This window comes from Barbus barbus, assembly GCF_936440315.1.
Source record: "Barbus barbus genome assembly, chromosome: 21".
Taxonomy (NCBI): domain Eukaryota; kingdom Metazoa; phylum Chordata; class Actinopteri; order Cypriniformes; family Cyprinidae; genus Barbus; species Barbus barbus.
The window spans coordinates 27,002,892-27,015,140 of NC_136749.1; the positions used below are offsets into that span (position 1 = coordinate 27,002,892).

Consider the following 12,249-nt stretch of genomic DNA (forward strand, 5'->3'; position numbering starts at 1 on the left):
TTGATCAGAGATCAGATTACCCAATGTCCCTCTGCTGGATTGCTACATCCCTGTTTATCTTTATCCCTGGGAATTCGACCGAGCCGGAGTGGTGCTTAAAATACAGGAGCAGATTAAAGCTAACCCCTGATCTTAAATTGAGGAGCTGTAACAGTGATAAAAGAAGAGTATTACCCAGTGACTGACTACTGTAACAGCATGTGAGGCCTTATCTGCCTCGTCTGGCTGGTACATAATGCAGCCATGAAGCAGGGAAAATACGATTGGAAAAAAGAAGCATTGTTGTGATACAGATGCTGCTGAGCTTTGCTCTGCAAGGTGTCTGATGTAATCCATTGTGGAGTTGGGCTGGGCAATATAACTAAAACCAATAAAGCAGAAACTAGGATAGCTATAAAAAATGCATCTACATTTGTTTCTGTCCTTTGATGATATACATCTCAGTATATAGAGTATGGATGTGCTTTGAGTTGACAAAGGCAAAGTTCACCTCAAAATTAATACCATTAACAAGATATTTTAATAAAATGTCTGTTTCTTTATTTTATTTTTATCTGTCCATACTATGAAAGTCATGTTGGACCCCAACATTGTTCAAAATATCTTCTTCTGCAGTAAAAAGAAATATATACAAGTTTGAAATGACATGAGGGTAAGTAAATGATTTTTGGGGGAACTGTCGCTTTTAAAAGGGTGTTTTTTAAAATAATTAAATTAATTGGTCACTTTATATTAGGTGGCCTTAACTACTATGTACTTACATCAAAAATAAGTACAATGTACTTATTGTGGTCATATTGTATTGCAAAACACTTCTAGGTTAGGGACAGGTTTGGTGGTATGTGTAGGTTTAAGGGTGGGATAAGGTGTAAGGGATGGGTCAACAGTGTAATTATAAATGTAATTACAGATGTAACTACATATAGGTATTTTTAAAAATATAAGTACACTGTAAAAACATGTATGTACACAATAAGTGCATTGTATCAAATGGTATAATTTAAATGTAAGTACATAGTAGTTAAGGCCACCTAATATAAAGTGGGACCAATTATTTATTAATTTACTTATTTTACTTTTTTGTCTTAAAAGAAGTAAAATGCAGAAGTAAAACATTGTAAAAAAAATAAAATAAATAAAAATAAGTTCCTACATTGCTTTTTCACTTTTTTACTATTTTGTGAGGAAACAGAAAACTATAATGTTGCTAATAGAAGACATTTACCTTTTATTCTTTACATGGTCTTTAAAAGGTATTACTTAAATCTTAATACACAAATAAATGCTACGTGGTGTTATTGAAGGATGGAGCAGTTAAAAAAGGTATATTGGAAGAAGTATGTGTTGAACACAAAGCTGTTACTCATTTCAAATGCGAAGATAGTGTTTCTCAAAAATCTTAAGGGCACAAGCACAGCAGTAATAGCCTGTTTCATTTGAAGGGTCAGAGAGGAAGAGCAGAAAATGATTTGAAAACCTTGACTAAAATAGTCAGTGCTACTCAGATGTTCTATAAACATCCATTAAAAGAGCTTTTTTGGCCCTGTGTAAAGTTAAAGTGTTTGAATTGACGTGTGCTCAGGTGACCTGCAGTAGTTAAGTCTGATAATGAATCTCGTTTAAGTGATTGGGTCTTTGGTGAAAGTGCGACACGGGGCTTTCTTTATCCACCTGCTTGTGATCAAATCACGTTGCGTTGAGTGTCCTGCTGATCTTTCAGTGTCTGTGTGATGTTTCAGATGTCCTGAAGCCCCTCGGCCGGAGTCAGTGAGACCCTGTCTGCTGCCCTGCAAGAGAGACTGTATAGTCACACCCTTCAGTGAATGGACTGAGTGCCCCACTTCCTGTGAAGCAGGTACACCACATCTGTCCATCCAGCCATCCTAATATCTGTTGTTTTAACGTTATATGTATCGCATATCTTTGTTTGTTCATTCTATCTGCCTATCGTTATATATATCCATTGTATCCATTGTTCCATCTGTCTGTCCATATCCATTGTTTGTCATTTTGTTATCTGTCTGTCTGTCTGTCTGTCTGTCGTTCTATCTATCTGTCTGTCTGTCTATCCATCTATCGTTCTATCTATCTGTCTGTCTGTCTCTCTCTCTCTCTCTCTCTCTCTCGCTCTCTCTCTCTCTCTCTCTCACACTCTCTCTCTCTCTCTCTCTCTCTCTCTCTCTCTATCTATCTATCTATCTATCATTCTATCTATCTATTGGTCTGTCTGTCTGTCTGTCTGTCTGTCTATCTATCTATAAGTCGTCATGATATTAAGTTAGTATTTGAAACGACAGGTGCGAATGGGCAGAAGAATAAACAGTTTCGCTACCGAGTGATCATCCAGATGCCAGCTAATGGAGGTCAGGAGTGTCCAGACGTCCTTTATGAAGAGAGAGACTGTGTGACTCCATCTATCTGTCCGGGCTACAGGTACAGCTTCAATCACGAGCACAGCCTCTGTGATTCTGTGCTGGATTTCAAATCTATTCACATTCAGGATAGGTTTTTGCTAAAACTGACCTTCTTGAGTAAATAAAGATATCTTCACTTATAGGAATAATTCACCCCAGAATGAAGATGAAGAACCTCTTGTCATTTAAAACCTGCAAAACCCTTATGCAGCTTTTTTTCTCAGTAGTGAAACGGTTAATCCTGATGAAAAGAAATAAGTTAAATAAAAAATGTTATCAGATTGTGGGCAGCTTCATTCAAATGAGTTAATTTTGCAAGACAGTGGGTTTCCTGATATGTTTTCAAGTTAAGGCAGCTAATTAGGATTTCCAGTGCACTAACTGATCAACCTCTACCAGTAATTATAATGATATCCCTTTGATATTCCAGGTGGAAGGCACACAAGTGGCGTAAATGTCAGCTGGTCCCGTGGAGCATCCGCAGAGACAGTAAAGGAGCTCAGGAGAACTGTGGAGCTGGAGTCCAAACTAGAGGTACATCAGCTGTCATGTTACACACTCACATTCACTAAACACACAGTATCACCTGTGTCTTATTCACTAGCCGCCCGCAGTCGAGAATTACAGTGTGCAAAATGCATTCAACACACAATTTGTGCATATTTACATAATTCCTTTAATCGGATGCTAAAGCAACTCGGGCAGAGTGTGCACAATTTATTCTTAGTGATTTCCGGCCACAGTGTCCAAATACTGTTTCTGTAGCTGTGAAATCTAATGCAATAACCATACATTTGGTATAATAGCTTATCTAAGATCTCCTCTTGAATCTGTGGATTGCTTTCTCTCATTTGCTTTTGCATTCTTATATTATCATTTCAGTTTTCCAGTTGAAGTTGTGAATTATTTTAGCTGCCCAGTTCTTTTAGACATTTCTGTCACTCGTGAAGCCATGGAAGGCTTTATTATGTATTATCCTGGTATAGATATTGGTCTGACAAGGGCTTCCATCACACTAGACTTCACATTTGCCCTTCAGTGCATGTCAAGAGCAAAAGCAATCCTTCAAACTCTTGATCTGATTGCTCTTGACAGTGCAGAAGGATGTCGTTGTGTTGGCGTCATCACTCTTTTGAACTCTGTAGTGGCCTAAAGTTTGACCTAACGACCTGTTTACTCGTCATCACGTCACTTGCAACGTGGCTGTGTGCCTTAATAGATTACACAGCCTCAGCAGAATGACAACAGCTTAACAGACCTGTCTTTACAGATGTTGTAGCTTTCTGAAGCACTCCTGTTGAACTCATTAGTGAGATATTGTAACAAACTTAGTTATGGTGACAAGCTTAATAGTGGTGTATTAGTGACCATATAGCTTATTTTATTTTATATTATTTTAGTACCAGCCATTCTTTATATTATATGTAACCATCATAATATTTGAATATAATGGATCATGTTTAATTTATAAAATAAAACTGCTTCTGGGAAACTGCATTTGGAAAAAATTGTAATGTTTACACCTGGAAAAATTATGGAAACAAGTAAAATCTTAAAAGTAATGAGAATTATAGTGAATATTAATGTGTTTTTTCCATGTTCTACGATATAATATTATATATTATGTCTTAATGGAGTATAATTACAAAATTTATTTACAAAATTATGTATTATTTATTATTATATAATTGTTTTTTTTTATTTAATTATTTTGAATGTATGTATTAAGTTATAAACCATGTGTTATATATTTATTGTATTCTAATTTAATTATTTATTTTAAATTCTACACTGAATACAAGTGGTTTTTAGTTATGTTCTGCCATATAATATTTCTGATATGGCTAGATATTGCTTTATTGGACAATAATACATATAATTACTTAAAAATCCTGCTGGAACTTTTTCTAAAAGGATTTTAATACGTTTTTTAAATAATTGTAATTCATATATTATAAATTATAAACCATATATTATATTTGTATCATGTATTAGTTTTATTATACATTTAAAAAACTACAGTGAATATAAATGGTTTTTAGTTATGTTCTGCTAATAATATTTTAGATATAGCTAGATAGTGTCTTATTGAATTCTAATAAGTATAATTACACAGAACAGCTCCCAAGAAATCTCTCTTTTTTAAAATAAATAATAATCCAAAGCAACTGGAAAAAAAAATCATTGGATTATATTGAAATACTACAGAAATGTAATGCATAATTTAAACTGGTTTCTGATCAAAGTGAACAGCATGACTCTCTCTCTTTTTCTCTCTTGCTTATCATGTCTATAAATAAGCATCTTCTGTTCACCTACAGCTTTTCTCTCTGGTGTCTGGTGCTCTGTGTAATCAGCAGGAGTCTCAGCGCTGTGTTTGTGTGTGTGATCCGCAGCTATCTCGTGTAGGCAGCTGGATGGTACAGTGGCTGATGTGGTTAAGTGTCTGAAGTTTGCCAGCAGCATGCCGGTGATGAGCCAACCCTGCCAGTTACCGTGCCGAGACGACTGCCAGCTCACCAACTGGTCCAAGTTCTCTCCTTGCACCTCAGACTGCGTAGGGGTCCGTACACGGAGGAGAGCTCTCATGGGTAATTAGGACATATGCATCATTAACACTGTGGTTTGAACTCAGAAGGTTGCTGGTTCCATCCCAGAATGGAGAGAGGTATTTCCACTAAATTATAAATGACTTCTAGTACAAGATTCAAGGCATTATGGCATGCATATGTTTATATTCCATTATATATACTTTGATATACTTCACATTATCATAGGCCATAAAATACTTAAATGTATTTATTGGGTTGGGCGTAATACACGTTTTTTATATATTTTTTTTTTTATTTATTTTACAATATTCAAAATAGCTTGATATTTATACAATTGTTTAAAATGTCAAAATAAAAATAAAAAATAGTATTCAACTAGTATTCAAAAGTTTGGAGTTAATTAATTAATTAATTAATTTATTTATTTATGTTTGAAAGAAATCTCTTAATCTCACCAAGGTAGAGTTATTTTAGTAAACAAAAACTGAAACTAACATAAATTAACAATTTAACATAAATAAATAAATAATTGAATGAATGAATGAATGAATGAACAAATATTTAACTTAAAATAAAATAAATAAAATATTTATTTAAAACATGTTTCAACATTTCTCATTTTAATAGTTCAACCTGACTAAAATAACTAAAACTGAAATAAAAATAATAATTAATAAAAACTATATAGACATAAATAAATTAAAGAAAAACTAAAAAGGAAAACTTACACACACACACATATATATTTATGTGTACAAATTAAATATACAAATAAAAACTGATTCAAAATATTAATAAAAATTATTATAATATTGCAAGGATTATAAAATAGCACTGTTCTAAAGCTGAAATTATTTGATCAAAAATACAGTAAAACCAATGTTATTGTGAAATATTATTACTTTATTTTAAAATATTTTAAAATTGTATTAATTCCAGAGATGGAAAAGCTCATTTATATTATAGTTATTTATTTTTAAGTAGTTTAAAAGAACAGCATTTATTTGAAATAGAAATCTTTTGTAACTTTATAAATATCTTTACTGTCACTTTTGTTCAATTTAATGTGTCCTTGCTGAATAAAAGTATTAATTTCTGTAAAACAAATATACTGACTTCAGACTTTTGAACTGGAGTGTATTATTATTTATTCAGTCCCTTTTATTTAATTTATATACACCAATATAACAACACATAATATCTATATATGAAAATGTGAGTGGTGTCTAATAAACCTGTGTTTATTTTTACTATAACATTCAAAATATATAAAAAATGAATTAATCATATTTTGAAACCTCACAAATATATCATGATATTAGATGTATAACCCAGCCTGAGATGTTAACAGCACAGCATGTTATTGCATCATATCATGTCCAAAAATCATGGTAATATGATTATAATTTTTGAAAGTATTAGTCCAGTCGTGCAGCTGCAAGACACGGTGGATCCGAGGCAGGCGGGAGGTTTAGAGGTGACCTCAGTGCTCATGTCTCATTCATTAGTGAGCTTAATTAGTGCCGTAATCAACACTTACTTCCTCTGATTACAGGAAAAAGCAAGAAGAAGGACAAGTGTAAGAACAGCCAGATGTACCCGCTGAGCGAGACCCAGTACTGCCCCTGTGACAAATACAACGCCCAGCCGGTGGGTAACTGGTCTGACTGCATCCTGCCCGAGGGTCGCGTGGAGAACGCCGCAGGCATGAAGGTGCAGGGAGACGTGAAGGAGTGCGGACAGGGCTACCGCTACCAGGCTATGGTGTGCTACGACCAGGACAACAGGCTCGTGGTGACTTCACGCTGTAACAGTCACGGTACGATGTTCATCATGTGACTCTGAGCATAGAGTTGACGTCATTAGCTGACAGTGCTAAGTAACCTTCCTGAACCGCACTAAACTAATTTATATTAATAAGCCAAGCTAATTGTTATTTAACCATGTTCTTTAGATAATATAAGTGCTGTAAGTATTTAAAACTGGAGCTTAAAAATTATTTATCAAGTTTCAGTTTTAAATGCTTCATAAATAACATAATCATTCAATACTGTATTAAGACTGGGAATATTATTTGATAAATAAAATAAAATAGCATTTAAAGAATATAATCATGAAATTGACATTTAAGGACAGTTAAACCACACATTCAACTGATCATGTGTTGTTTCATCCCTATTAATTCGTCTCTGTCTACAGCTTCCTCTCTCGTGACCTTTCCTCTCCTCTGTCTTTAGCTGATCGCTCTCTGTTCGTGAATCTTTTGGTGCATTGCTCACTTAATCTTGTTACTTGGATGACGAGCGGACTGGTACGAGTGCCAGGCGCTGCTCGCTTGACTTTGTCCTCTGCCCGAGTGTCTGTTGCGCCCTGCTGATCTGCAGGTATAAATCTCCGGCCCTCATTAAAGACCGCATGCTGTCCCGGGACCGGCCTAATCAGAGCTGACATTAACCACTGACAGATACTCTCGCTTTTACAGCACACGGCCCACGCGGGGTTGGGAACCGAGAACGGGTTCTTATTCAGGCCGAATACATTTCAAAACATGCTTTGAATGTACGAATGATTTTCATGATATCAGGGTTAGAGATTGGTTTTGTAATATAAATATTGTTTATGTTTGTAATATAAATATTTTTACACTTAATAATGTAAATGTTTTTAGATTTAAATATTTAATATTTAGATTTAAAACATGAATTAAAATTAATGTTTTATATAATATTAAGATATGTGTGTTTTATTTATTTATTTATATATATATATATATATATATATATATATATATATATATATATATATATATATATATATATATATATATATATATATATATATATATATATAATATATAATTTTCTTTTTTATATTTGTAAAGTCTTTTTCTATTTATATAATTAGTGTTTATTTAGTATTTATGATATTTACTATTATTTTATATATTTAAATTTATATATTCTTTATTATTTGGATTAATTATTGTTTTATTTGTGTGTGTGTGTGCGTGTTTATATATTTTATCTTTTATAAAATATTTTTAATTTTTCATTTATTTACATTTATTTATTTATATATTTATTGTATATTTATAAATAATAAATGTTATTAAATATATACATATTATTATATGTTTTTAAAAAAATTATGACTGCATAAAACCAGTAACTTTTAGTAGGAAATGCAACATAAATGGTTTAATTTAAACTGGAAGAATGGCAATCTGACTTTTTTTAAAACATAAATTGCAACAGAATCTCTTTACTAGATGAGTTATATGATACTATGAGCTGCCGTATATTAATAGTAACGCTTGAATGGGCAAACATCAATAATGAATACAGATAATAATGATGATTTGATGTTATTCGGGCTGATCAGCAGCCCACATGTAAAAACTGAGATGAGAGTTGTCAAGTAAAAATGAAGTAAGAGTTTTTATGAGAAATGTGATTAGGCTTAAAATAATCTTGGCAAAAGGCTCAAATGTTGTATTATTCAGTTACTTCCTCTGCTTTATTTCCCAGGAGTTTAAAGTCTTGAGAATTTGACTCCACAATTCATTTAAGTCAAATTATTTTCCAGAAAACATCAGAAATCTGGCTCGTAATCTGATCTATACTTCCGTCACTGGCATCACGAATGCCCTCCCAGGGACTTTCACATGAAATCACACGGAGAGATGAAGTTTCTCCAGCCTTCGTGAGCTTGATGATCTCCTAACGCTCTTCAGCGTGGTGAAGTCATCAGCAGATCCCTCTTCATCAGTCTCATTACTCTCTCTGTCAAAAGCTTTTTTCAAGTGAGCTGCCTACATAGGCTGCATTTTAAGGTATCGTCAAAGGCAGCTATGCATATATCTTCCACAGAAACGACAATCCCATAATACATTACAACAGCCTAGATGTTGTAGATGCTACAACTGAAATCTAAATATAGTGATGTAATTCATGAAACACTGCACAGATATTGATAAAGACTATGAAATCCAATGAAAATTGAGTGCTTTGCTGAATTTGTATGCGCTGTGTGTTTTTATACTTATTAGAGTAACGCGTCATGTAGAACATTCCAAATCGGTCACTTATGACGTAACATCTCAGTTAAGATGCTGTCTAAGAAGGCAGCTCACTAGGTTTTGGAACGGAGCCATTTTCTCTCGGTCTCTCTTTCTTTCTCGCTGGGTTAATCAGTACAGTTCCTCTTAGCAAAAATCTTACATGCTGCCTCAGGCTACTAAGTGAATCATTAAATACTCTTACTTCTCTCCTCCAAAAGAGAGCTAAACATAAATGCTTGTTTATTTCTAAGCTTGTTTTTCTGACATTTAATTTGAAGGCAACACATGTACAGCAGTAAGTGTGAGTGTCCCATTTACTGGTGTTTACTTCTGATTGTATGCATACTACTGTTCAAAACTTTAGGGTCAGTAAGGTTTTTATATATTTATTCTTTATATTTATAATATAATTTTATGTGTTTAAATGTACATATTTATTCACTGTTTTTATTTTAAAAAATAAATTATAAAAAATTGTAAAAAATAAATAATTTAAGTAGTTTTAGGAATATACTACCAGTATTTTGTCTCATATTCATCTTTTAATCATATTTGCAAATGTCTTGACTCCACAGCCAACAGAGCAATTTTGTCTTTACTGTTCCAATACTTATGGAGGGGACTGTATATGAATACTGGAGTAATGATGCTGAAAATTCAGCTTTGCATCACAGGAATAAATGACATTTTAAAATACATTCAAATAGAAAGCATTTAATTAATAATAATATTTTACAATATTTTACTAATCAGATAAATGCAGCCTTGGTGAGCATAAGTCTCTTCTTTCAAAAACATAAAAAAACGTACCAACCCTAAACTTCCTGAAAATGATTGTGAATCAAGTTTTAATATGTTTTTAACATGAATGTTTAATGCTGTGTATACAAGCTTAAAAAATATTTCTCATGGGTTTCTGATGTTCATGTTTTGCTCTTCAGAGTCTGATTCGAAAGACTGGTTCTCTGGAAAATTAACATACATTAATTTACTCACACTCATGCCTAATTATTTACCAAAAGCTTTCATTTCAATGAAAGCATACAGCATGATCGCTTACTGATCTGAACTGAACCAACACTGAACTTGAGCTAAATAAAAGAAATAAAGGTGACTTTACTTGATATAAAACGAGTCCATATTTTGTGACTTGTGCGCTTTATTCCAAGTACAGGCTGTTTTTGGCAGAACTGAACTATTCCCTCAAGCTTTCAGAGTAAGAAACTGTTCAACTAACTTGTTTTTCTCTTGATGACTCACCCTTTAGTGTGCGTCTGTAGTTGTTGGTGGTTCAGGGGTCCGAACTCAGACAGCATGTGGATGTGATGAAGGAATGAGGTCACTGCAGGCACAAAAGAGTAAAATGAGATCTGCCATGTTTGGTGAAGGCAGGGCCACCTCTGAACTGGCTGTAGGGCCCGAGAGCGTTGCGTGTTGGGTCAAAGGGTCAGTGCACAGCCAGTAGGGCTTGTTTTACTCTGTGTTAGCCATGTAACAGGCCTGACATGTCTTAACACTGAGGAGCAGAGGAGACTGGAGAGCAGCTTTATACAGATGCATTGTGACTGTGCAGGGTATTTTGAGTCGCTGCAGGATCTCTCTCCTCCGGCCCGTCCCGGACATGTCAGATCGTGGTCAATCTTTCAGGCGGGCGACCACGAGGCTGTGAAACCCTAGACATCTCTGATTAATTGCTTTGATTTTTCAATCAGAAGCTCCTCTAGGTGCATGTTTTACGGCTTGTGTTCGAATTGTTTGCTCGTAGCACAGGAAGTGCCAAGTTTTCAATGTCAGGTAGAGGTGGCGTTGTTCTTTTTAACAGTATTCAGCTAAATTAGGACTAAGGTATTTGAGGGAATCTCACAAAACCTGTCTAGAATATATCTGGGTTATTCATTCAAAGAAAGAAATGAGAAGGCTAGTTATGCTATGTATAAGAATCTAATGGCCATTTTAGGACCTTTTAAGTTCTGAAATGTTTTGCATAGTGACATTAATTTAACATGGGAAAATGTGATCCATAATTTAAAAAAAAAAGTCATACAGAATTATTAAATAAAATATTGTAAAAGTTATTTTTTTTTTAGTTTTTTCAAATTTAAATAGATTAATATATTTTATTAACATGTAAAAAATATTTGATTTTATTAATTATATATTGTAATAAACTAATTGTTTTAAGAATTGTATTCAAAAACATTTAGTTTGCTTTTATTTTTAGATATTCTTGACATTGTCAAAAAGTCTTGTTTCATTAACAAAGGTCAAAATCATATGTGTAATTTATTATAATTTATTTATTTTGTACATTTTTATGGACTTACACATTTATTTATGAATTATGAATGTTTATTATTAATTTACAACATTAATTGTCAAGAAAATTATGCAAAACAATCTCAGATGTCCTAAAAAGGCTTAATTTTCGGTATATAAAATGTAGTCATTTAAAAAAAAATTATTTTGATTTCAGGATAAACATTTTCTTTATTTTGTGAAATTCATTTATTAAATAACATTGAGTCTGCTCATTAAATTGTTCTGATGTATGATACTCATGTCGTCATTAGCACCGTAGTTTCACACAGTTGAGTCCAAAATGAACACTCACCAAGCACCAAATGCTTGTAATAATTGGTTTAAAGCTGGCCAGTTGGTTGTTTTTAGGAAACAAAAACAAGGTTGAAAACAGTCAGACTGACCCTCATCCAAGTGTTTCTCTTATTTTGGTGTCAAAACAAGCTGTATAGCAATCAACACCTGACGAGCAAAATAAGAATATTATGTTTGTGTATATATATATATATACCTTCATATGCATTCTTATGTGTGACTGTATTACAGTACAGCATAGTTAGTGGATAAATAAAATATTAAGGAAACAAATGTTCATTACAACATTTATTTAAGCACATGTATTAATTGAAAACCCTGTGCTTAAAGAATGAACTGAGGTTAATGATCTCTGTGGGTGTTGTGCAGTGATATTGTGAGCATATGTTTGACATCATAGCTGTTTTAATCGTGTGCTTGTGAATGACTGGCACGCTGAACTAACCAATCAGCTTCCAGAACCATCCATTTTATAATGTATTATTTAGCACAGTATTTTGGAAGCAGCGATTTCTGCATTTGAGCCAAGTGTTGGCCGCTCTTGAAAGGCTGCTGTGAAGGATATGGTGCTCAGAGACAACATAATGTGTGTGTGTTTATTGGGCCTGCG

The 12,249-nt window shown here is 33.4% G+C and overlaps 1 protein-coding gene across 1 annotated transcript in view; it reads left to right on the forward strand.

The window, feature by feature from the left end:
• LOC306887323 (thrombospondin type-1 domain-containing protein 7A-like) overlaps window positions 1-12,249 on the forward strand; it is a gene marked incomplete at both ends in the record, with an annotated part of 128,458 nt that overhangs the window by 96,473 nt on the left and 19,736 nt on the right. The window contains 5 exons of the mRNA XM_079444969.1: window positions 1,740-1,855; window positions 2,298-2,433; window positions 2,845-2,948; window positions 4,811-5,005; window positions 6,522-6,785. Coding sequence (XP_079301095.1) covers window positions 1,740-1,855; window positions 2,298-2,433; window positions 2,845-2,948; window positions 4,811-5,005; window positions 6,522-6,785 — 815 coding nt within the window. The remainder of the gene's footprint in view (window positions 1-1,739; window positions 1,856-2,297; window positions 2,434-2,844; window positions 2,949-4,810; window positions 5,006-6,521; window positions 6,786-12,249) is intronic.